Source organism: Polistes canadensis, unplaced genomic scaffold (genome assembly GCF_001313835.1).
Source record: "Polistes canadensis isolate GaletaPanama2010 unplaced genomic scaffold, ASM131383v1 scaffold_339, whole genome shotgun sequence".
Taxonomy (NCBI): domain Eukaryota; kingdom Metazoa; phylum Arthropoda; class Insecta; order Hymenoptera; family Vespidae; genus Polistes; species Polistes canadensis.
This window is the reverse complement of record NW_014569886.1, coordinates 121,227-146,633: the sequence shown is the minus strand read 5'-3', so window position 1 is coordinate 146,633 and position 25,407 is coordinate 121,227. Positions and strand designations below refer to the sequence as shown.

The 25,407-nt window shown below is 28.8% G+C and overlaps 1 protein-coding gene across 1 annotated transcript; it reads left to right on the top strand.

Annotated features, from left to right (window-relative positions):
* Positions 1-1,759: 1,759 nt before the first annotated feature.
* On the top strand, positions 1,760-24,289 carry LOC106791765 (GTP-binding protein GEM-like). Its single transcript, XM_014757663.1, has 5 exons — positions 1,760-2,045; positions 18,184-18,399; positions 23,213-23,295; positions 23,470-23,653; positions 23,963-24,289. Exons 1-5 carry the CDS (start codon positions 1,775-1,777, stop codon positions 24,262-24,264), a joined length of 1,056 nt encoding a protein of 351 aa, XP_014613149.1. The 5' UTR covers positions 1,760-1,774; the 3' UTR covers positions 24,265-24,289.
* The last annotated feature ends 1,118 nt before the right edge of the window (positions 24,290-25,407 follow it).

Genomic DNA, 25,407 nt, shown 5'->3' with positions numbered 1-25,407 from the left:
TAAGAAAGAGAGAGAGAAATAGAGAAAGTATTGTAGTATGCATCTTTTGTTCGAGAAGCTCTTAAATACGTGTCTCTTTTGTATGAGACATTTTTTACATGCACGTAAAAATGAAACAAGAAAAAAGGAAAGAAAAAAATTATGTATAAAATATACGTGGAGAAAAAAAAAAAAAAAAGAAATAGAAAAGGATAAAATAATCCGATCTATTTTTTTTTTTTATTATTATTATAGAAAAAGAAAAAAAAATAATTGATCATACTGTACTTCGATTTTCTTAAACCAGAGCGAAGTTTTGAAAACGTAGGTGCTGTCAGTGACCTACTATTAAAATGCTAACACGAAAATAGAAACCGTTGCGATTTCAAGAACTCTCTAGGGAGAAGAGAAAGAGAAAACGATGTATGATACGTTTTCTGCTAAGGCCCTTGGAGATTTTTATTCATACAGAGTGCCCCAAAGAATTGTCCTACACTTCGGCAATTTATATCGTAAGGGATAATAATATAACAAAATTTTTTTAATAGAAATCAACGTATAATGTTATTATAGGATTTTGAAGTTGTTTATCATATAAGTTGCTTGTCTAAACAAAAAATATAGCTAAACAATTTGTTTAACTTTTAAATTAATAGGTTTGAATGCAATGCAATTGTCATTTCCAAAATTTTTCTAATGCGATTAACGTTTTATCATTTAATTTATAATGGTAGAGAATTAAAAAAATTAATACAATAAAAGAGAGTTAATATTACATTGAAATAATTTAATTAGAGTTGTGTCTCATAAAAATACAAGACAATTTAACACGATCATTATTTTCATCATTTAATTTAACCATCAATGGAATAATAAAGATAGAATGGAATAGTACAATTGAAATTGAAATAATGAAACCTATGATACCCCTTCAATACACTCTCGAAATATAGGTCAAACCTTATGGGACATCCTATATGTGTTTTTTCGTTCATACTTCATTCATACACACATAAGTCATCGATGAAACGTTGCAAACACATTGGAAACGTTAAAAATGTTCTTTTCAATGAAAAATTGCATTTTTATATTCCAAACGTTCGAACTGGCATGGACGCTAAAGTTTTAACACCTTATTGATGTTATAAAAAAAAAAAGTAAGAATGATCCTTTCAGTTAAACTTACTCTGTCTCGGAAACAGTACGATAAATCAATGTCTCGGTTATATCGTAGATAGGATTACCAGACGCCATACCCCATACCCCATACCCCCCATTCTATCGTTGAATCAAGCTCAAATAAAGAAAGAAGAGAAACGAAGTTCGAATATCTCGATAAACGTATTTGCGAGGGTGTAACGTTTCATCGAAACATAGACGTAATCAAAAATCATGTTTGTATCTATGATAGATATACGACAGTTGCTCAATTCAATTTTACTTGTATATATAAATATAAATTTATGTATATGTATATGTGTGTGTGTGTATGTAAAGATATGGTACACTATCGGTTAAAAATATATCAGTCTATTCGGAAAATAAGTAAAAAATTTCAAAACCTGACGCGTGTGAAATTTTAATGAATACATTAAAAATTTAATTAATAAATATTTTAATAAGATTAATATTTTTAGAATATTTTTTGTCTATAAAGTTTTTCTATAATCTATACTTATCACATTTTATTTTCACATAATAGAAAAAAGTACAAAAAATATCTTACAATCGATTAAATTCTTGCGTACATTTAAACAGAATTCATTTAATTGATTTAATTTGTTTAATTTATTGAATGTTTTTAGCAGCAGATCAGCATCATCTTCATCATCACGAGGGTAGCGTTAAATCTCCCCATTGCAGTAGCGAACCCAAATTAACGAACGCCGATGTTAGTCCAGCATGCAGAAGAAGGGGAAGTAGAAGAGGTCAGAGTATGCATCATGCTCAACAAAAGAAAAGCAACGATTTCCTTGACGTTCCCGTAGCATCTATGCAATTATCACCAAGGGAAGGTGAAGATGAGGATAGTTATAGGCTTCGAAGCTTTAGTTTAACGAGAAAAGGTAAGTTATTGTTCTTCTTCTTTTTATTATTATTATTATTATTATTATTATAATACTATAATACCTTTTCTTCTCTCTACGAGCTGAAAAGTTTTATAATCTCATTACAATTTTCATTCTCATTTTCTATTTATTTCGATTACTCGCAGGAACTCAACTTAAAAACAACTATTATATTCCCCGATTAATTTATTAACCATGGAAATTTTGTGAAGAAAAATCTTTCGTATCACGAATTGTAAGACAATATATGTGTCGAATTCAAATCTAGAATGATGCATTTATTTGCAAAGATAGGAAACTTCGGATAAATTGTTGAATAGTTAAATGAAGAATTAGAGAAGTGTAATATGTTTTCTTAAATACGTAACTGGTAGACTGGAGTCTGTCAGGCTTCAGTAATTGTTTTTTCTGGTGTCTTAGAAGTTTGATTGTTGTTATAAAAAATTATTGCTTTTGCGGGATTTTTCTTTTTTTTCTTTTTCTTAGGAATTTATTTTTAACTTCTTTTTTCGGGAATAAACATTTTCATGAACTTTTAAATTAGAAATAAAAATTAATGCAATACGTAAAAATAATATAAGTAAGGTTTAATACAAATTTATGCACTATATAAATATGACTTGCAGTAGTATAGATCGATAATTTATATGATACGCAAATTACATACCTTTTTTTCCACCCTGATATCATTTTTCTTACGAATGCACAAATCAGTGCGTAAATATTTGATCCTTGAATTACAGATAATTTTTCTCGTGTTATCATTTTTTTTTTTTATCAAGTAGCATATATCAATGATTTATTCGACGCTTAAATTACACATATACCTATATTTTTTTATTTCCCCTATCATTCTTCTAAATAATATTGTTACGTATAAAATATAAATCGATGATTTATTTATTTAATCGAATTGGCACATATTTTTCTCTCTCGTATAGTATTTTTTTTGTATAATAATTAAATCACATGGACTTTTATGTGATTCATTAATATCAAAAAGAACCAATATTTTTCAAATAAGAAACAAAATTTCCGAAGTTACGCAAAGAAACGGGAAATGAGATAATGTCGATTGAAATCTACAAAAAAAAATTTCTCTATATATTTGGAACAGATTCATCAATTCTTCGACTAACGCGACTATGCTAGAAATTTGGTACTTTCGTTTTGAAACTCTGCATGACTTCTTTCGACGATAGGGAAGCGTGCGTGGTATATGAAACTCGTGCCAGAAATACGCGTGAACGCGAGAAATGAAAGAAAGAGTGAGAGAGAGAGAGAGAGAGAGAGAGAGAGAGAGAGAGAGAGAGAGAGAGAATGAGAAGTTGATGGAGGATTGAGAAAACTTACAAACGAAAGAGTGAGAAGGAAAGAAAGAAAGGGAGAGAAAGAGAGAGAGAAATATCGGGATTAACGCATTAAAGTGAAAAACGTGAAAAAGAGAAAGAAAAGGGAATGATGAAGAAAATATAAGGGATAAAAAGAGGAAATAAGAGAGATAAGAGAGAGAGAGAGAGAGGAATACGATAAGCGAAAATAGCGTCTATAGTGGTGACGTAGGTCAACTTCCCCGAAACGAAAGGAGCGACTTCGTGCAAGTTCGCCAAGCCAATGAACGTGCGTGAAAGTCGTTTACACATCGTCCAAACTCTCACGTTTTCCACATAATCACGCGATACCACCTACGCATTTATAGTATATATATGTTACCGTCAAAGCCAGAAATCAGTCATTGTTAGTAATTCCTATATACATGCATAATACTATAAATGCAAAGAGCTTTCAAACGAAGTCGGAAATAAGACTTTTTGGAGAGTTTTTCTTAGGCATCGAACATAATACTTTGATATCCTATAGAATATCAAATTATTATTTAAACAACGTTGAAAAGAAAGTGAATAGATTTTAATGAAAGTTATATTAAATTAAAGTACACTCTTTTGTCTATGCGTACAATCAAACGACATATGGTTTTTATGGAAAAAAAAAAGGAAAAGTTATTTATATTCATTGGGTTACGATTTAAAACTATAATTTTTGAAATAATTATTAAATCCGATTATATGTTTTGAATTTTTGGAAGGCTAGAAATTGAAATGTTTATTTTATCTAATTAATACTAATATATATTTCGTATAATTTAGATTTTATTTTGTATTTACATTAATTATCGTTTATATAGAAATTGTTGATGAGCATCTTAAGATAATTGTGTTTTGTATTTAAGAAAAAGATTTTCTCCTTACTCTTCGGGATAAATAATATAACATCTTATATAAATTGTTGGATTTATCAAGCTGATCGATAAATAATTTCCTCATCGAATTATTTTATTAATAATTATATTACCTTGCCAACGGCGCCGTGCCGAGAAAAGAAGATATTCATTATTAAAACCCGAATAAGATAGATATCATTTGGTAAATAGTTATTATTAAAGCTTTAAACGTTTAAACGTTCATTGAAAGAAATTTGGGACTTAGTAGAAGCTCTAGAAATCATTCCAGTTTATAGGATATTGTACGTATTTATTTTCAGTGTTTATGGGATATTTTAATTAGCATTATTTTCATAGAATTGCAAGACACATCGTTTACATATTCATTGGAAAAAAGCATTACAATTTTCCTAGAATATTTGAATTAGTAAAATTTTCATCAAGTGTGCAACATTTATATTATCGTTTATAAATTTATTATGAAAAATATTCTTGGAATATATAGTTTGACATGATTTTCCTAGATTATATCACATTGTCTATCAATAATTGATTTCGTTCAAAATGATTTTCTCTTCAAATGTTGGTCAACGGTAAACAGGAAGTTAGGGATACAACATTAGAGAAAGAAAGAAAGAGAGAGAAAGTGGGGACAATATTTGATATAAATTGATTTTACCATAACATTAGATGTGGTATAATAAGGATCGATCGATAAAAGTTTCAAAACAGTTTGGTAAAGTTTGAAACCCAAGGATATTGTCGTCGGTATAATAAAATGTGTGTGTGTGAGGTATGTAGTGTACTGTAAATTGGCAAACAAAAGACGACGACAGTAATTTAAACGTTGAGGAGATCGTGTGTTAGTAGTTCTCCGGTGCCAGATGGATCGTATAATGTTACCCATCGTATGATGAGGGGAGGGCCAACAAAATTTGCCAGCTATCGATCCTAAGTCGTTTCGAGAGTCGTTGCATCGTTTTGTGTGGTCTCGATGCGTCATTAGATTTAAAATACTCTTCTTCTTATTCTTCTTCTTATTCTTATTCTTATTCTTATTCTTATTCTTCTACGATATCTTTTCGTATATACATCGAATTCGAATGCAACCAAACCACAAAGAGATATTTTCTAATATTTTTCTTTCTTTTTTTATTGTGTTTACTTTATCTTTTCTGACATTTACTATGATATAAGAATGTGTTTATGTCATATGTGTGATATTAGCAATAGATAATGTATTTTTCTTTTGTTTCCTGTTTCGAACATACTTCGTTATTTTTGTATTTTTAATTAATAACGTTTAATAATTTATCTTGCGTAAATTCATACTTTAGTTTATCGATTTAATAATAATAATAATATATTAATATACGATGGAGAGAGATACTTTTAAAGAATTTTGTTCTTTTGATATTTTGAACAAAGGGGAACAAAAAACAATGAAATAAATGTGTTAAAAGATGATAAAAGAGAAGAAGGGATGGGGGATAGATAAAAATTGAGTGTAAATAATAAATTGAACGATACCACCGTTTATCTTTGTTGCTTGCGATAAAAGTCAGAACTTACTAGGGTGATTGGTTATCCCGTCTGATAAAATCGATCTCGACAAAATCAAACACGGCATATATTTGATGTCAGTTAACCGAGGGAAAATATTTTCGGCACGTACGAGAAAGAACTCTCTTTTGTGGTACATCAGCCCTCAAGAAAGGGTCGTTATCGGATTAACATTTTCGTCTTTTCTTCAATCCCTACAGAATATTCGGACGTTAATCATCGATTGCAATTAATTGAAAATTAAATCAAACCACAAATAAAGAAATAAAATAAAATAAAATAAAATAAAATATAATAAAAAGAAAATTATGAAATGATAAAAATCAATTAATTTTCCTCGACACTCGTTAAACTTTGAAAAATTGCGTACTTAAAAAAAAATAATTAATTTAACAACAACAAAATCTGCTACAAATTTGGAACGAGTCAAACTCACTCCCTTACATGAGTTATATATAAATTCTTATTTTTATTATGTTAAAAAATATATAAGTAAAGAAACAATTTGATAAAAAAAGGATACACGAAACATCTATCCTTAAAGGTTATGATCGTCGATAGGTCTTATTAAAGATCGTATAAGACGAGAGAAACTTTTAGCGAATGCCATACGAATCTGTCGTATAAATCTTATGTTGGTGCCTTCAGGAAAAGCTCTACGTCCAGTCAAATTTATCGTTCAAACGTTTGCCCAATGAAACAAACGCCCCTGCCATTTTCTAGTCATCTTTCTTTCAATGTATATATGTGTAGATACATATGTGTGTATGCTTCGTTCTCTTTCTCTATCTTTCTTTCTTTCTTTCTTTATGATTAAGCCTATCTCAAAATAGATTTTCTTGAAGAAATAATACAACAAAATTTACTTCCATCGAATAATTAGAATCTCCTTCGCGTTTCACGTTGCTAATTCAAACTGTAAGGGTGATGAATTAAGAAAAATCGAATTAAAGATCAATAAAATTGTTCAAATATTAGAACACGTAGTTACAGAATAAACTCAAATTTCATGATTATTTCTTTAACATAATAACGTGTAAAAGGATATCAAAATTATTGTACATCCTGTTTGTAACATTTAAAAAAAAGAAAAAAAAATAGAAAACATTGATTTACTTGAACGATAAGTGTGTTAACGTAAACTACGCGTCACTTATTTTCTTCGTTGCATAAGTTCTTCCATTTGCGCTTACATTTTTTTTTTTTATTTCCTTTTCAACTAATATCCCTCTGGCCGTTAACCTTCCTAGACACAATCAAGAGAAATGTAGCGGACAGTGGATAAATTGTAGAGGAAAACACCCCTCGTAAAGCGAACGACGCCTAACCATAAAGTCATCAAGATCGTGGATCGATGATGCACGCACGCGCAAAACTATCGGTACTGAAAGAGTATTCGTTTATATACGTATATACTTATATGTGCACGCGCGCGCGCGCGCGCGCGTGTGTGTGTGTGTGTGTCTGTCCATCCGTATATACATGTGTGGTCTTTCTATCTTTCTCTCTCTGTGTCTCTTTGTTAGAACAAAACCAATAAAATTTTATTACGTAATATCTTTGTTATTTACGACGAGCTAAATACAATAAAAACATCATTAAGTTTATAAAATGACACATATATATATATATATATAAGCACGTGTATATATTGTATATATATTTGTATTTATATAAATTACGTATGAATAGGAATCATGTTATTATAATACAATGAACGAACGTTTGTTCCTTCGTTAATCTGTCATTTGAAATTATTTGAGCGATCCCTTAAAAAGTCCCAGATTCCAGAACAATATATAAGTATTTTGTATTTTCCTCTTAACTGTGCCATTTTTCAATTCTCTCCTACGTCGCCGATCTTTAAAAGCAAATATTTTTAAAGCAGATCATTTTATTTCCACGTAAATTTCATTTATACACATACACATATATATATATATATATATATTTTATAGGAACAATCTACCAACGCGTTACGATATGATTAATTTGTTTTATCTCATTTTCTTTTCTATTCTTTTCATAGTCTTTCAAATTTTTCTCATTCGAATTCACAAATATTCACACACTCGCACGGATACATTTGTATACCGTTTGATTGTATTTGTACGACATAATAGATATATGAATACACATATATTTGTGTATACATAACATGTGCATATCAAAAGTAATATATTTCCCATAGGGTAAATCAAATATAAGAGTCAGTTCAGAGAACGCATGCGTCAAACTAAAGTCCTCCTTTCAATCTCGAGCATCACATAAAATTGCAGTATAATAGTCGTATAGACAAGCAAGCTTAATATCGCGTCTACTGTATGGTGTTATGCGAGCCAAATGCCGGACGGTTATTCGATGCACGTAAGGGGTAGAATTTATTTTCATTGCTTACACATTTGCATTATTATACGCATAATATTTACTAGAAATGCCACGAGTTTCTAAAAACCTCTTTTTTTTCCCCCCATTAGAATTTTACTCGTCGTGGAGAAAATTTGTCGATTGTCGACATACACCTTTCTTCCTGATTCAAAGTAAATACAAAATAAAAATATAATTTTTGTAGGGTGGGAATCATAAGTTTGTATAGATCATTTAACAAATTTTTCTTTATTTTGCAAATACTTTTGTTTCATTTTTCTTTCATTCAAATTGTAAAACTACAAACATGCTTGAAAATATGTTTAGACCACTTTGTACGTGCTCTTAACTTTAATGTATGCACATAAACGAGCATTACTTCGTTAGCGTAATCAGAAAAAAACAAAAAAAAAAAGAAAAAGAAAATAGATGTCTATTTGTTTGTGTAAATGATATTAAAACTTGTTAAACGTAAAACAAGTGTGCATTTATTACACGCTATGGTACGTGATAAATAACTTAGGGGTGCAGCGGCTGTTAGTATTTATTTATAAGTATCTCAGACTCCGTTTTCATACGTCTATAAATAATTCTATCGACTTTCCAGCTGCACGCAATGTTTTATTCATTCTTGCAATAAAACATAAAAGTGCGTGTAATTTTCCTAACGATTCAATGTCTTTTACGAATAATACGTGCACAGGAAACGATGAGTTGTTTCGTTATTTGTTTAAAAAAAAATAATAATTTGTATACGTTTCCCTTGTAAAAGTATATCTTTCAAAATATACTATCTAAACATTTTTACTCAATTATTTTTACTGTAATACATATTTGTTTATTTTTCTAATTATTTATTATGCATATTAAATACAAACAAGTATAAATATTTGAAATTTTTGTTCACGATTTTATTTTTTTGTATTTGTTTCCTTTATATATATATATATTAATATGCATTTGAAAAGCCTAGTGTTTGATTATTGATTAATTTAAAAACAAGTATTGTTTTATTTGTTTCCCTTGAAAAGTACGTCTTTAGAAAGGTTGTCTAAAAATGGCAACGACTATACATATACATATACATATATATATATATATATATTATATCTCTAGGCTCTGTATATACATATATATACACGTGTACATTGTATGTAGTATATGCATTGTATTTAAGGTAGGTATTATTTTCGTTCGAAACGCGAGGGTGATTCTTCTCTATCGGCACACGAACTCGAAGCGGTTTCTACCCGTCCTATAGTTTTTCGAGCGTACACGTAAAAGAAGTTCAGTTTTAGCAATGGCTGAGGGCAAATATGTATATCGTCGATATACTCTCTCTCTCTCTCTCTCTCTCTCTCTCTCTCTCTCTCTTTTTCTCTTTTTCTCTTTCTCCTTCTTTCCCTCTCTTCCATAGCATGGAAAGTTATTAATTACAGGCATGGTCGACCGAGTGAAATAAACTGAAAATTCCTTTCAGGGTTCGGCGAACACTTTCACGAACAACGTTTCGTCGTAACGACCCTTTTTTTAATTCTTATTCTTATTTTATTTCTTTTTTCTTGTTTTTCCTTAATTTTTATTAAAAAAAAAAATATATTTTTAATTCTACGTATATAAAAGTGTTTATAATATATAAGAATGTTTCTTTTTTTCTATACAAATCTAATGGATTTTCTGGGAGGGTAAATTTATATTTAGAAATATACATTTTTTGTAATATATATATATATAAGTGTATTACCTTTTAAATTTTCACGTATTTTTCAGGATAGTTTTCGTTAGAAATTTGGAAAACAATCAAATGTTTCGTTCAATCCTCTGACGAATAACTCTAGTGATTTTTGTCATTTAGTTTTATTTCTGTTTTCTCAATCTTTCCTTTTGTACATTTATTTTTATCGAACCTGCATCGTATACGTCGAACATTTATTTTACCTCTTTTTGTTTTTGTTTTTCGTTGAAACTAGTATACTACCATCGAGGAAGTTCTTGGTTTCAGCTTTTACATGTCGATATGTACCTACTATCGATTCTTCCAGTTCGATTACGCACAACATTGTCTAGGACAGAAGGAATAGTTTACTTAGCGTGAACGGACACACGTTTACGGGCTTCGAGCCAAAATAACATGTGCAACATCATACGAATCATACTCGATGGATGGGGCCGGAAAATTGGACGACATTTTCGATCAAGATTACTTAGGGGAACTTGACTTTATTCTAATTATATATCTTTTCGTGGGCGTATTTAAAAGTATTCATCTAATTTTCAAGTCAAAACAATTTAAGTATCTAATTTAATCATATCTCACATTTGTGCTTTCTGTTGATTATGGTTTTAATAGGACAAATTTATTTCATTGATTTGCTAATATTTTACCTGACATTTTGAAATTGAGCATGATGCATTTATTTATGCAACGAGAGGAAGGGTGGGCGGGCTGTCAAGTTTTGAACCACGGCTAACAAATTTTGATATATATATTTCTTTTTACGAGTTTCTGACAGAAAACAATTGTTTCTATTTTAGGTTCAAAATTTGTAAACCCACTCATGTATCTTGAATGGGATGAAAATTGAATCATCATCTTACTCAAATTCATATATTCTAAATGCTTCTCTACAAAGTTAATAATTCTGACTTATTGTTAGTTAGATTATATATAAGCCATTTATTTTACTTACAAAATATTTCTAAATTTTAATACCAAAGCATTTGGTTGATAATTAATTTTTTATATTTAAATTAAATTTTTTTTACACAAAATTGTGTTATTAAATGATAATAATTTGTATGTTCATTGAATAAGAAATTATTATGCATATAATTTTATTAATTTTCCTTTTATCTTTTGTTATGTCGTGCATATCTTTTGGCAAATGAACAATTCAAATATATTATAAATATTCTATATATATTTTTTCTGTGTTCGCCCAGCAGAAATATTTTAAACGATATTTTAAATATTCTCACGTGTTTGTGTATTTTAGTATCATGATTCCTAAGTAGTTTCAAATTTCTTCATACAAAATCTTCTGTACAGTCATTCTTCAGTGTTAGACAGTATACATACATATATCTATTGAATTCTCAGTAGATGAAAACATTGTGTGTTTTGTTAGGAACTATTTTCTGAATTTACCAAATCATGAATTCGTGAATTTCGAAGAAGACTTATTGTGAGTAATGACGAATTCTGGGATATAATTTTATCTCTATGTTTTATTTTTCATATACAAAAATGTTAATGGATTTTTCGTCGAAGTAATTATAATAAAATTGGGTCAACGAATTACAATAAAACGCTTAGCAAATTGATATTTAATACGTGAAGTATATTTTTTTTCGTTAACCATCATGTGGATAATAATACATTTCCGTTTGTAATTTTATTAATTATCATTTATCATACGGAAATATTTATCATTTTATCTCGAATTAATTGTGTAACAAAATTGGATCAATGAATTACGATTAAATTCGTATTTAATTGTTTAGTTTAATATGTATAATAATTTTTACTATTACCTGTCATATGCGAGTAATTATAAATTTTTATTAATCATTTTATTTATGTATTATTATTTATCATATGCAAATTTGAAAAATGTTTCTTCGGTTATACCTGGATTATAAAACTCGACGAACGAATTACAATAAAAAGTCTATGGAATTATTTATTTTAATGTGTACTATATATATGATATATACATGTTCCCTCGTTAGCTCATAATTAATTTGCCTGGTCATTTCTAGAAATAGATTTCAATTTGTGTTTGCGATTGCGGTTAGTTCACGCGTAGTATGTACTCGAGTACATATATGTATTCATATCGTGCGTTTCTCAATGCAAACAAATATAGGGTGCCCATAAACGATGAACTTTAAGAAAAATTTCATTAAATTACTATTCATTGACATAGAAATATGATCACTGTCTTTTTTTTATACAAAAATTCAAGTTTCAATTATCAAAGTTTAATATATTTCATTATTCGCATTATTGGTCACACGATTGACAAATATGTCCCATGGTTTCCTCGTTAAACATAATTGCTTTATAATATGGATCAAATTGAAGTATACAGTTACATTCAACGATGATAATAGATTTTGATTTCGTGTATAACGTGAATTACATTGTGTGTCTTCTAAATTGACGCCATTTTCTAACTTACAACAGATAGCTAGATCCCAATTAACCAACCTAAAAAATTAGCAAAACTAAACTCTTTAAAGTATTGCAAGGTTTAAAGAGTTTTACCTTTATATTATCTAAATATACGTAGTGAGACATTTTTTTTTGTACTACCTCGAAAAAATTAAAATTAATTGAAGGACAGAGATTTTAAAACAACACGAAAAGAATTTTCTTGTATTTTTTTTTCCCTGTAATTGAATAACTTTAATAACTGTGTATCTTTTAGTTCATTTTATGAAATTATAATGTCGAGGAATATGATTAAAATAAGAGCCTACGTTGTTAAATTTTCATGAGAATATAATATCTGTGCGATTTGGGCCTCTGAATTATTTTTTCTAATTTCTCGCTTCAAAGTGTTAATTTTTATATTTTTTTTTTACAGAAATAATATGTGTGTGTGTACTGTTTCTTTGTATACAAATTTTTGAAAGATACAATTTGCGTGCATAAGTGTATAATATTTGTGACATTCGAGTCATGTGGTATATCAATTTCTAAGAAAATGTTAAACATCAAATCAAATTTCTCTAATTAAAATTACACTCTAGCGCTATCACGAATCGAATCACGTAATAAAATTTTATTATGGCAATTAATTAACGTTTACGAGAGACGGTGACTTGAGATCGTTTATGGTAATTAATTTCAGAAGCATTTGATATTTTTTTTTTTAAATTTGAATATAATTTATATTAATATATCGAAAAAAAAAAGAAAAGAACACGCAAATTAGAAGCAAACGAGAGTTTCATAATTAATCGATATTTCGGACGAGATTCGTAAAAGTCTAATAAAAACTATTAGATTATTTATATTATTAACAAGAATAAACTAATTGTAACTTAATTATCTTTTTGGTTAATTAGATAATAAAAATATATGAAAAATAATTACAAAATTTTAATTGTACTGTCGGTTGGTTACATGAAAGTTACAATACAGTTCATGTCTGATTACGTATCGACTCGTATCACTTGTCATAATTTATTAATACAAAGATCACTCTCTAATTGTTATCTTTTCGAAATATAATTATTAAATATTAATTTTATTATATATAATATATGTGTTGTATTTTTTTTTTTAATAATATGTACGTGTTATCCTTATAACAACACATAATTACAATAGAAATATATAAACAATTAAAATACTGTAAATCTTATTTCTGAATGTGATAAAAATAATAATTAATTTTATTATAACTTATCGCATTTCTAAATTTGTACGGATGGTTCATTAACACATATACCTATGTACTTACGCCCACGATAATATGCGTACGCTTCCTTGTATTAAACAATTAAGCCAAGACTATTAAATGCCCTGGTTCCTAAAAGCTTTCAAACGTATAACCGTTTAATGGACATTAAACACAATTGAGTGCACCTTTAGAAGTGATCGAGAATCTAAACACGTAGCTTAGGTTGGATTGAAGCGTCTTAACGTCTAAGTAATTTAGTATTGTAAAGTAATTTATGCGATGCAAAGCAATTTATACATTGTATGAAAGCACAACCGATAATTTAGAATCACGATTGTTAATAGTATAACCAATAAGACATCGAAAACAATTTATATTGTTTTTAAATAATTTTAGAAAAAATTCAATAGAAATAAAAAATTTAACAACACGATACGAACAAGAAAAATGCATTGTTTCGTATTTCTCTACGTGTAGATATAATAATTAGATAGAAAAAAAAAAATACTTATAATATTTTATCTTTTAATTATAAATGTATATAAAAATTGATAAATTGATTCCTCAAGACAAGGATATTAATTAAAATTAATCTCTTGCTGGACGTATTATTAAATTATAAAGTGAAGGATTGCATTTGCTTTTATATTGCATATATTATTATCTTGCCCTTTAATATTATTACATATTTTAATAATAAATGTCTCTCTTTTATTATAATATTTTTTATCAGATCACAAAAATTCAACTTATAAATTTCTTATTAGAGAATTGACTAATTAATGATTCCACCTTAAGTAATATTTATTCGATTCGCATAATGGAATATGTTAGTGTTACGCTCTAAAGGATACGATAACGAGCTACCACCTACCACTTTCAACATTTCAAATTAACGTTGGAGTGATGTTTGGCCAAATTATTTGACCTGATAAATAGTGAATATGTCTGACGAAGCGATTCAAATAATTTCTCTCTCTCTCTCTCTCTCATTTTCTTCTTTCTGTTAATCTAAAAATAGCCATGTTATTTTTGTAATATATATTAATTATCATCATCATGATCATACTTGAAATTCTTATAATTTAAAAATTAATCATTTACCAATTCATGTTGATATAATTTAATTTTTGTTACCTGCATATGAAGAATAATTCATTTCTACAATTTGGTCATATATTTTTCTTAAAATCAAACACACATACACATATAATGTATATTATGTTTACAATAAAATCGTAATTACGTGAATCGTGATTCATTAATGAAACTTTTGTATAAAGAATACGTTTCGTTGATTGTATACGTGTACTTTATGTAGAATCGTTTAAAAACATTAAACTCTACGCAATACGCACGAAAACGATTTGGCAAGCATCTTCGATCGTTTGACCGTTTAATCTTTTATAAATAGAAAATTTGCTTCACTTATTCAATGGTCAAAAGTGTTACTACACCTTTACCTGTATCCACATTTTTATATATATTACAATTTAATGTAATATGTATATATATATGTAATTGTTTATGAACAATGTATATCCCATTTACGATATTTTTCTAATTTTCAAACTTTTTTCCTACATGCATTAATTGATCGTTACGAAAATTATGTATATATTTATATTTGTGTTTGCAACTTAATTGCATTAACAATGATAATATAAATGAAAATTCTATTTGGACCAGTATCGCGAATGTGATAGTAGTTAATTACAATTCGTTTTCACGCTTCGCAAAGGTTTTTCAATTTCATACCTTTTGTTCCTCTTTTTTTTTTTTTTTTGTTTATTTTTTGTTTGCCTGTTACTCTCTAAATTTCAACGACTCGTGAACACGTAACTCAACGTTTTTAAGGATGGTTCAAACATTCACTATTATTAGTTTTTAAATACAATTATCATTGTTCGTTTTTATTATTGATTGCAATTTATATGGAAACAAGTATAATTTTGTGTAATAAATAAATATCTTGAAAATAATACAAATGTAAGAGTTAATTCTTTAATCGAACCAAAAATGAAGAACATTTAAATAAATTATACTTTGATAATGTTGCATTTATTAACAAATATAATACAAATCTATATGTATATTAAATATATGTTTGTCGTAGTAATATTATATTATTATTTAACGAAGAAAATAATCTAACCTGTCTATTGTACGTTCATTCAAATATTATTATGATAATTTTAATCTGTTTTACCAGTGGTAAGACAGTAGTAATGGTACATGGTGTGGTCAGACACAATCACATAAGCGGTTTCACAGGAATGCATGGATCCTCGGTAAATTATGCTGTAATACGATTGACCCTATCAGAAATCGAGAGAGAGAGAGAGAGAGAGACAGAGAGAGATAATAGAACGTAATGATCAATCTTAATCATTTTCCATCTGATTTGAGAATCCTCGATAATGATCAACAAATCAACTCGTTTGCAATGTAAGATTTTCTTAACTATTCACTTTTTATTAACTATGTTTAACACCGCAAAAGGTTAATAAAATATGAATAAAGGAAAATAAATAAAAACTATAGAATCACAAACTAAAGGAATAGAATGAAAATATATGGTGAAATAGGATTCATAGGAAATTCATATGAAAAGCTTCCCAACTTTCTATTCGAATCGATTCGCGATGGCTTTCATTTGGTCTACATATATATATATATATATATATGTGGAATACTACATAGGTTGAAGTTGTGTACGTTTCGTTAGAAACAAAGATTCAGCACAAAGCTTCAGCGAACAGAACTGCTTCATGGACAGCCGTGAACACTCGGATATCGATGTTCTCAATCGTTCTGTCCAAACAGGACGTTCGTTGTTTTAGCTTTACAGTCACGGCTTGACAATAAGCTTTCTCTTCTCAACTCCACTTCCTTTTTGTTTTTCTCGTTAGTATTTTACCCACTTCAATCCGTGTTTATCCGTTTACTAATCAACAATGAAAAATGTACAAAAGCAAAATATTCGATTTCATCATGATAGAAATTCGACACGATGATTTCTTATCTAGAACACGTTGTTGCATTGCTAAATTATTATATATATGAAATTATTAAATGAAAAAAAGAGAGAGAGAGATAGAGAAAAAATAAATTAAAATAAAAATTACTTTTCTATTTATCTCTTGCTACTAATTTTTTGTTTTGTTTTCTTTCAACATAATCTATCGTTATATCCAAAAAAGAAATCATGTTACCTTAGTTCGTTCGTGATCATTTGTCACGGCTGCTGTCCGCCATTCAGTTAACGAATTTTTACGTTCTGTCGATATATCTCCACGAACACACAACTGGACGTACGTTTAACTTTATTTTTAGATAGACCTAGAAAGTAAGAGAGAGAGAAAAAGAAAGGAAGAAAGAAAAGAAACCGTGTAAAGTCGCGTACATACATCATCGTCATATTCGATCGCAGTCATGTGCTTATCTTTTTATTTCCCTAATTTCTATCTCAATATCTTTGACGGAACGTCAAACAACTTTTGAACAAATTTGTGTTACCAACCTTTTTTTTCTCTTTCTTTCATTTTAAATTCAACTTTGACTTAACTCGGTAAGTAATTTGTTCCACCTTCGCTGCTGTAACAACTCGAGCACTTGAGCACTTTGTATCTCATTTAAAAATAAAACACGTGGGAAAAAAAAAAGTAGAGACAGGGTAAAGGTCAAAAGTCGAGGATTTCTTTTAAGAATCGAACATTTGTATATTATACGAATCCGTGTTTTAGAAAAGACATTTTGTTCCCGCGATTATTCGTTCACTTTTACCTCCTCTTGTGTGTAATTTTTTTTTTTTTCTACGCTTTTTATAACAAGATTTGCAATCATGCAAATTGCATACGTGCATGACCTTCAAGGAATATGATCTTTTTTTGTCGATCGATATCGGTCGGGATACTATCTTTCACTCTAAGTACGTTATTTATAATTTATTTACACATTATTATTATTATGGATTGTTACACGAGAAGGGAGGCCAATTAAGCGTTAACTCAGTAATACAATGAGTATAAGTTCCTGGAAAAAAAAAATACATGAAAAATAAGGGTAGAAGGAAAAAGGATTGATTACAGTACTGATCGATTCCTTTTTTTTAATATCCCCTATCAAACAAAAACTCTAAATTATCTGTATAATATTTTATTAACAAAAGAAATCTCATTTATTCCAACGAGATTTATTATAAAAACAAAAATTCAATGGGTACATACGAAAACTTGATATATGACATTTCACAACTGAATAATATATTTATACAAAATATAATAGAAAGAAGAAAATTTGGAAACAGCAGAAAAGGGACAATAAGCGAGCTTGGAAAATCAATATTTCATTGTCAGAAAGTTACTTTTGTGACATATCAAGTTCTTGCATGCATCCACGGAATATACACATATACATACACATAACCAATGATACACTATGACGAGAATAGTATATTATTGTTATAAGTGAAAAATGTAGGGATAGGGTTATACATCACATTTCATAAGTAGTATAATAGTAGTAATAATAATAATAGAACTAATTTATTATTTGTTTTGTGTTTCAGGTGTCATAAACAGAGGGGACTCTTTCAAACGAAGAAGATCACGATCGAATTCTTTGGCACCTGCGGAACAGGAAACGGAAGAAACAAATACCATGCCACCGAAGGAGGTCATATCATATAACGTAGCCATTTTGGGAGCAAGGAGAGTTGGAAAGACAGGCTTGATTAGCCAATTCATGACAAGTGAATGTATCAATGCCTACGATAGGCAAAGAGGTAAACTTTATTTGCATTTCATTTAAAAGTGTGTCAAGAGAATCATCGTCAAATCCATGTTCATTTCGTATCCTATCGAATAAGTTAGAGATACTACGCTTGAATATACTTTTTTTTTAAGAAGGCAATCAAAGTTAACCTAAAGAAATGATTTTAGAATTCGAAATCCAATAACGGAAATAGAAATAGAGAGAAAATTATTCAAAACGTGTTGTTGGCCAAATGTGTGTGTTGTTCTCCGAGTCTCTTTTCCAATCTCGATTCAATTTTGTTTTATCCCTTTGAAGTAATTGCTTTTCCAACATAAAACCCTTTTACTTTTTTACTCACTTTACAAAATTAATCTAAGGAAAACTCTTTTAGATAATCAAATCCCCTAAGTTTTCTTTTTCATTTATTTCTTACAATTTTTATAATAAAGTTTATTTCTCTCCGAATGAATAAAAAAATGTTCAAGAGGCTTGTTCTACTATTATATTTATATAAATATATCCTATATAAAAAGAAAAAACTTGATTATTAACATAATAATAATAATTTGCATTTAACAAATCTCAACGATTTACTACGCATGTTTGTTCGATTAGATCTCGTACAATTGATATGAACGCATCTTGTGTGTCTCGTCAGTCCCATATCATTACGTAAACGTTGCATATGTGCAAGGAACACGAATATCTTCCTATCGTATTCCATTAAATAATAACTGATTGTTAAAACTCTTTGGGAATGGTTTATCAAACCTGTTTTACTTTTTTTACTTCGCACGTGTGATCATCTCTTGCTATAAAATAACAATACAAAAAAAAATCATTCCATGGTAAGATTAAGAAATGAAAAATAATTCGAAAATTAGTTCTAACTTCTATCGATTTTGTTCTCTCTTTATCTCGCGAAAAGGGGAAAAATTTCCTTCTTAAAAATATCACTCATAGTGAATATTCAAGCCGTAAATTTCGAATAATACAGAATTCGCGTGGGTATCTGGGTCGAGGATGCTATATACTTTCTCAAAATGACTTGAATTATCGTTTTAACTTTGTCAAGCAACACCACAACTCGATATTCCTAATGCTCTTCCACCTGTTAAAACAGAAACACATATACACTCAACAATTCATTCTGATCTGAATATATTACTTAAATCATTTCAAATGTGTCACCAAAGTAATATATATTATTACAGATTAGGGGTTCACAAGTTTTCCAAATGATTTTAAAGGATACTCTATATTTTTATTATTCTTTTATTGTTCTTTTAGTTCTTCTTTTTTTCTTTTAATAGTAATCTTATATAAACAATATGTTTTTATTTTATGATGTAATCATTGCAACCTAATGGATCGTATATTATTAATAAATTAGTATAGAATAATATAAAATGAAAAATAAAATAAAATAAATCTTGTGTGTGCATAAAAAATTTTGTCAAAAAGAAATGCAAAAAGCTTTAATAGACACGACCGAATACATTAAACTAAAAAAATATCTAGCATATGTTTCATCATTCTCTATGAACTTTCTGAGCATCCTAATATATATTTCGTAAAAACTAAGTGGAAATAAAAAATAGATTATCCTTAGTTAATCCCTACTCTAGGATTTTCCAAGAGATTAAGTTAGTTATCACTCTCAGTGAGTGAGTTGACGCTTAAAGTTTAACCAAAGTTCCTTTTGAGTGTTAAAGTAGAAGACGAAGTACACACAATGTACGTATACACACTCTAGTTTGCGTCTGTAACACGTACCTATGTAAATACATACATGTGTGTGTGCACTTTAACGCTAGAAAGATACATTTTCACACGCCCACGTCATATCGTTCAAGGGTTCCTAGATGCTGAGGGTTACACCCTTTCTTTTATAAAGGTTTACTTGATACGATGTGCAATAAAACTGTGATGTGTATGATCTTACTTCGTTTTCTATATTCTTCTAATAAAAAGATGAAAAGTATACACTTTTAAAAAAGCATTGTATATATATATATATATATATACATTAGGTTGGTCCTTATTTAAATCATTTTGGAATTTTTTTGTTTCCCGTCCCCGTATATATCTTCTAAATACATAAAAAAAATAATTCTTGTAAATTTTTACCTCTTAATTTTAATTTAAACACATTCCCCAGAGTCGCCAAAATTTTAAATGAAAAGTACATGCATATTTTGTATTCATAATGCTTATAAAAATCATAATTCTGACTTAAAATTGATGAATCTGTTTGAAATTTTCCCCCCTTAATAATATAAAGAAACAAATCATTTAACTAATTTCCCTACTTTCTTTATTTTTACTTATCAATTGAAACGGGAAACCTTTTCTATCCGTAAAAAAAATATTGTTTAAAGAAGTTAAACGTTCGAGGAAGATTCATATGCACGAGTACCGAAAATCAGAAGTAAAACGGTTATGCTTGGCGGACTTTCCACGAAGGTATAGGAGAAAAGAAAAGTGCAGAAACAAAAAGAGAAAGAGAAAGAGAGAAAGAGAGAGAGAGTAGTTGATCGAAAATAGCTGTGGTTAATTTTGCGTTGGTCCGTGCTATAAGCGTACATCATAGAGAGGGTTCGCGTCTGTTCATCGTCTGTTCTCTTTCTCACTTGCACCACTCACACTCACACTCACACTTTTACTCACCCTCGCATATCTTTCTCTCTCTCTCTCTCTCTCTCTCTTTAAAATCCTTTTTTATGAGTCTATAGTACCGTCCTTTGTCGGTTCTCTCTGGTTCGTACAACCTATGGCGTTTGTTTTCTCGACAAAAGATGGCACACTCTCCTTTCCTTCCTTTTACTTTACTTTACTTTACTTTACTTTACTTGACTTAACTTAACTTTACTTTTACGTTATTTTATCTTCAAACCTAAACGTCATTTTTCCTTTTTCGTTTAACTACTCGAACACTTTATCTATGAGTCCTATGTAGTTAACGTCAGAAAAATAAATTTTGATTCTCTCGCGAGTACCATACATGGGATTCGAAATATCATCTTTTATTTTCTGATAAACAAAATATAACATTTTCACATAATCTCTTTTTCTTTTTAATCATCGTCTCCTTGATTTATTTCAAATTAAAATAAATTCTATAACATATACATCGTTGTTTTAGCATATTTTAATATACTTAATTGCTAGTTTCAAATTCACGTTAACGTACGGCACCGATATTATCCTGATTAATAGTTTCCTTGCAATCGAAAAGATAACAACGACAAATATTGCAAATAATAATAATAATAGAACAACGAATCATGTTTTATCGATAAAATATCTTGATTAACCATCATAATTGTGTTCGTCAAATACAAAAGAACATTATTGAGGATCGTACAAATTTATCCGGAATTTATTTTCTATTGAAAACAATAGAAAATTTTTTACAAAAATTTCACAAAGAAAAACCATAGGTACACATATATGTGTATATATATATACACGTATATAACTTAACTCTCTCTCTCGATTCGCATTAATTAGAATCAAAAAAAGAACAAAAAAATGGCGGATATGCTTAAGTTCGAAAATTTCTTTCTTTTTTTTTTGTAAAAATATACGCGCAAGAGTTGGATTTATTGCATGGCATACTTTGCTCTTTCAGTTTCCCTTTAACGAACTCGCTTAATACCATCGTCATTTCACAAGAGAAAAAAAAAAAAAAGAGGAAAAGAAATAGTAGTAAGAGGAATATTGCGAACGGCTAAACGTCGTGCTAAATGCGTCTGCCTTTATGATAGTAGAAACTGCTCCGACAAGCTTACTGACTACTGCTGAACGTTAACCTCCGTTTTCTGGCAACCATAACTGTGTAAGTCTTCAGCCAAGACATACAATAGCGATTCAACAAAGAAGGATGTGTTTGGAAGAGATTGACCTGAGTAGATCAATTTTCTTTCTATTTTTCTAATTCTTTCTTTCTCTCTCTCTCTCTCTCTCTCTCTCTCTCTCTCTCTCTCTTTTTAATCAAATATCCTATTTAAGTTATCTCTATTTTTTGTATATTATTATTATTGAGAAAAAGAGAGAGATAGAGAGAGTATATTATTTTTTTATTATTTATAGGATATAATTATATAAGTATAGAAACAAATCATATTAATATTATGTTTATTTATAAATTTAAAATCATACTGGAACAAATTATTTTAGACAGATATAATATCTTGTTTTTTTAAACTCTCCCTTTTACTTCATTCCTTTACTTAGAGGTTCGAGTCATTTCCTTTTCTAAACAACACATGGTTTTTATCGTTTGTTTTCCTGGAAGGGTTCACTCATCCATATTACTATTGTGTTCACGTTGCTTGACTTTAGTAATCCTAAAAGGAAACTAATAATCCAACGTGGTTAGGCCGTTGACTTATATATACACACACATATATATATATTTTTTTCTAAAAATAATATTATTAATTAAAATATTTCATTTGTAATTTACATATTTATTGTAATAGAATTGTTAATACTATCGAACTTTTAGATTCGATTAATAAATTCTAACAAACTGTTAATTAATATAACACACGCAACAATAATTAAAAAATAATTGTAACCATTTTTTTAAGTTTGAAAGTAATTGTGAAAGTATATATATATATATAAAACTAAATGAGAAAGTAAATGAAAATAAAGTCCTTGGGTTTTCCCCAGTTCTTTCCCTTTGAAAAGTTTTTCTTCTTCAATTTCTCTCTCTCTCTCTCTCTCTCTCTCTCTCTATATATATATATATATATATATCTCTTTTTCTTCGTCGAATCCTTTGTCTCTCATTTAGGAAACAATTCATCCTTCCTTGGTCTTTGTTACAGATGTCCCAAGCGAACAATCCGTTTTTGTGAAACTCGATGGAGAGGAAAGCGAATTGATATTTTTAAATATCCCCAATCCAAAGGTAAGAGAAATATATTTCTTGAAACAAACACAAAAAAAGAAAAGAAAATATAATCAAATGAAAAAAATTCGAATAGATAATTGAAATTATTGACCTCCTGACCGATCTCAAAACAATGTGTAAGAATAAACGCAAATATATATTAACATTAATAATTGTTTTAATTGATTTCAGACGGAATTGGAGAAGATACCACCACCTGATGCTTTTGTAGTAATGTATTCGGTAATAGACAAGGCATCCTTTCAAAGAGCAGAACAATATTTGGCTTACCTTCGTGATCAGGATCTTGGTAAACCGGTCATTCTCGTGGGTAATAAGGTTGATCTAGCACGTTCTCGAGTCGTTCCATATTCAGGTTTGTAAGATAACAAGAAAATAATAATAATATATAAAACAATCAATATTTTCGTTTCAATGAATTAGAAACATCAGCGATTCTATTCGAAAATTTTCCAAGTTCGATATTAGGCCTCTGTAATTTTACGATTTGGACATTAAATTAACTTACAAAAGGTTTTAAAATAAAATAATCAATATTGAAAATCATTTGAAAACTTATGTCCCATCTTAATAATTGTTTAACCATCCGATATAAATAAAAATGAATTTAATATATATATATATATATATTTCTCAATTTTGAATTTGTTTTTCTTTTTACCAGACGGCAAGGATAAGGCTTGTAAGTATCGTGCAAAGTTCATCGAGGTATCGGTTGGTATAAAACACAACGTCGACGAATTATTGGTCGGTATATTGAAACAAATACGGCTAAAAATTGATCAAGGCCAATTGGAGAATCAAAGTGGTGGTAATACTGCGAGCGAGGGAAGCGGTGGTGGTCATTGGTATAATAAATCTGGAGTTGTGGTGCGAGCTAGCATGAAGGCTAAACAAATGTTAAATTCGCTCTTCAGAAGAGATGATAGCAAATTTAAAAACTGCGAGGATCTTCATGTGTTGTAGACTGGTAACAAAAAAAAAAAAGAAAGAGAAGAAAGGAAAACAAAAGGACAGACAATTTTTATGGGGATTTGAATTAAGAGAAAGGAGGGTGCCTCTTTGCCTTCTTGCTGGATACGTATATATTAAATGTTACATAATAATTTACAAGTGTTACAAAAGAACATTCATTTGGGATGGTGAAAAATAACAAAAATAAATATATTCGAAGGAAAGGAAGAAAAAACTATATATATATATAAATAAATAAGAATATATGTCGCTGATAACAGCCAAACGAAAGATACATTTTTATATTATAATCCAAGTGCCAATCTATTTCATTTCAAATTAATTTTTTTTCTTTCTTTCTTTTTTTCAATCGAGTGTGTCAGTCGTTGACTCTACTCCCCCTCCCCCCTCTCACCCCATCACGAGAGAGATTAATTTCGTTTGATTTAAATCGGCGCTTAGCGAACATATTCTGACGTTAAATATTCAAATAATCTTCTCGTTAATCACTATAAACGTGTTCCGTGGTTATTATTATTATTATATATATATATATATAATTGTAAGATTTTTTTAGGATGTAAGCTGTATTATATTATATCATATATAATATACGAAACGTAGTTTTTCTCTTTCGAAAATTTGGATTTTCAAGGAGAAAACTAACGATTCGGTGTCGACCAAAGAAAAAATAAATCAATAAATATATGGATCAAATCGATATAAGAACGGACGTATATAGAAAAGTCAAATATTGGACCAGGGCATCAAATTAGCGAGCTATTTAAATTAATAAATTTCTGTAATCTGTACAATATGATATCGAATGAATTTTTTTTTCCTTTTTTTTTTTCTAAGCCATAAATATATAATACATATATATTTATATAATCTTTATTACTCTTCCTTTTACGAGTTTGAAGGGTCCGTTCCGTTCCCTTTATAATCGTTTAACAAAAAGTCTTACCATATAGGTATGTGTAAGTATATAATAATATATACATTATTATATACATATACATTGATATATTATATATTTAATCTTACTATTAGATAATACGAATGTACACTATTACATAGAAAATATTTCAAAGTTTTTCAAAGTATCGTGTTGCTGTTCTTTCATGTTCTTTCTTAAATGAGCAAAAAAAATAA

Coding starts and splice junctions, on each gene's coding strand:
- LOC106791765 (XM_014757663.1), top strand. CDS start 1,775: ATGTTTTTAGCAGCAGATCAGCATCATCTTCATCATCACGAGGGTAGC. Junction 23,296..23,469: donor TAAATATCCCCAATCCAAAG/GTAAGAGAAATA, acceptor AATTGATTTCAG/ACGGAATTGGAGAAGATACC. Junction 23,654..23,962: donor TCGAGTCGTTCCATATTCAG/GTTTGTAAGATA, acceptor TCTTTTTACCAG/ACGGCAAGGATAAGGCTTGT.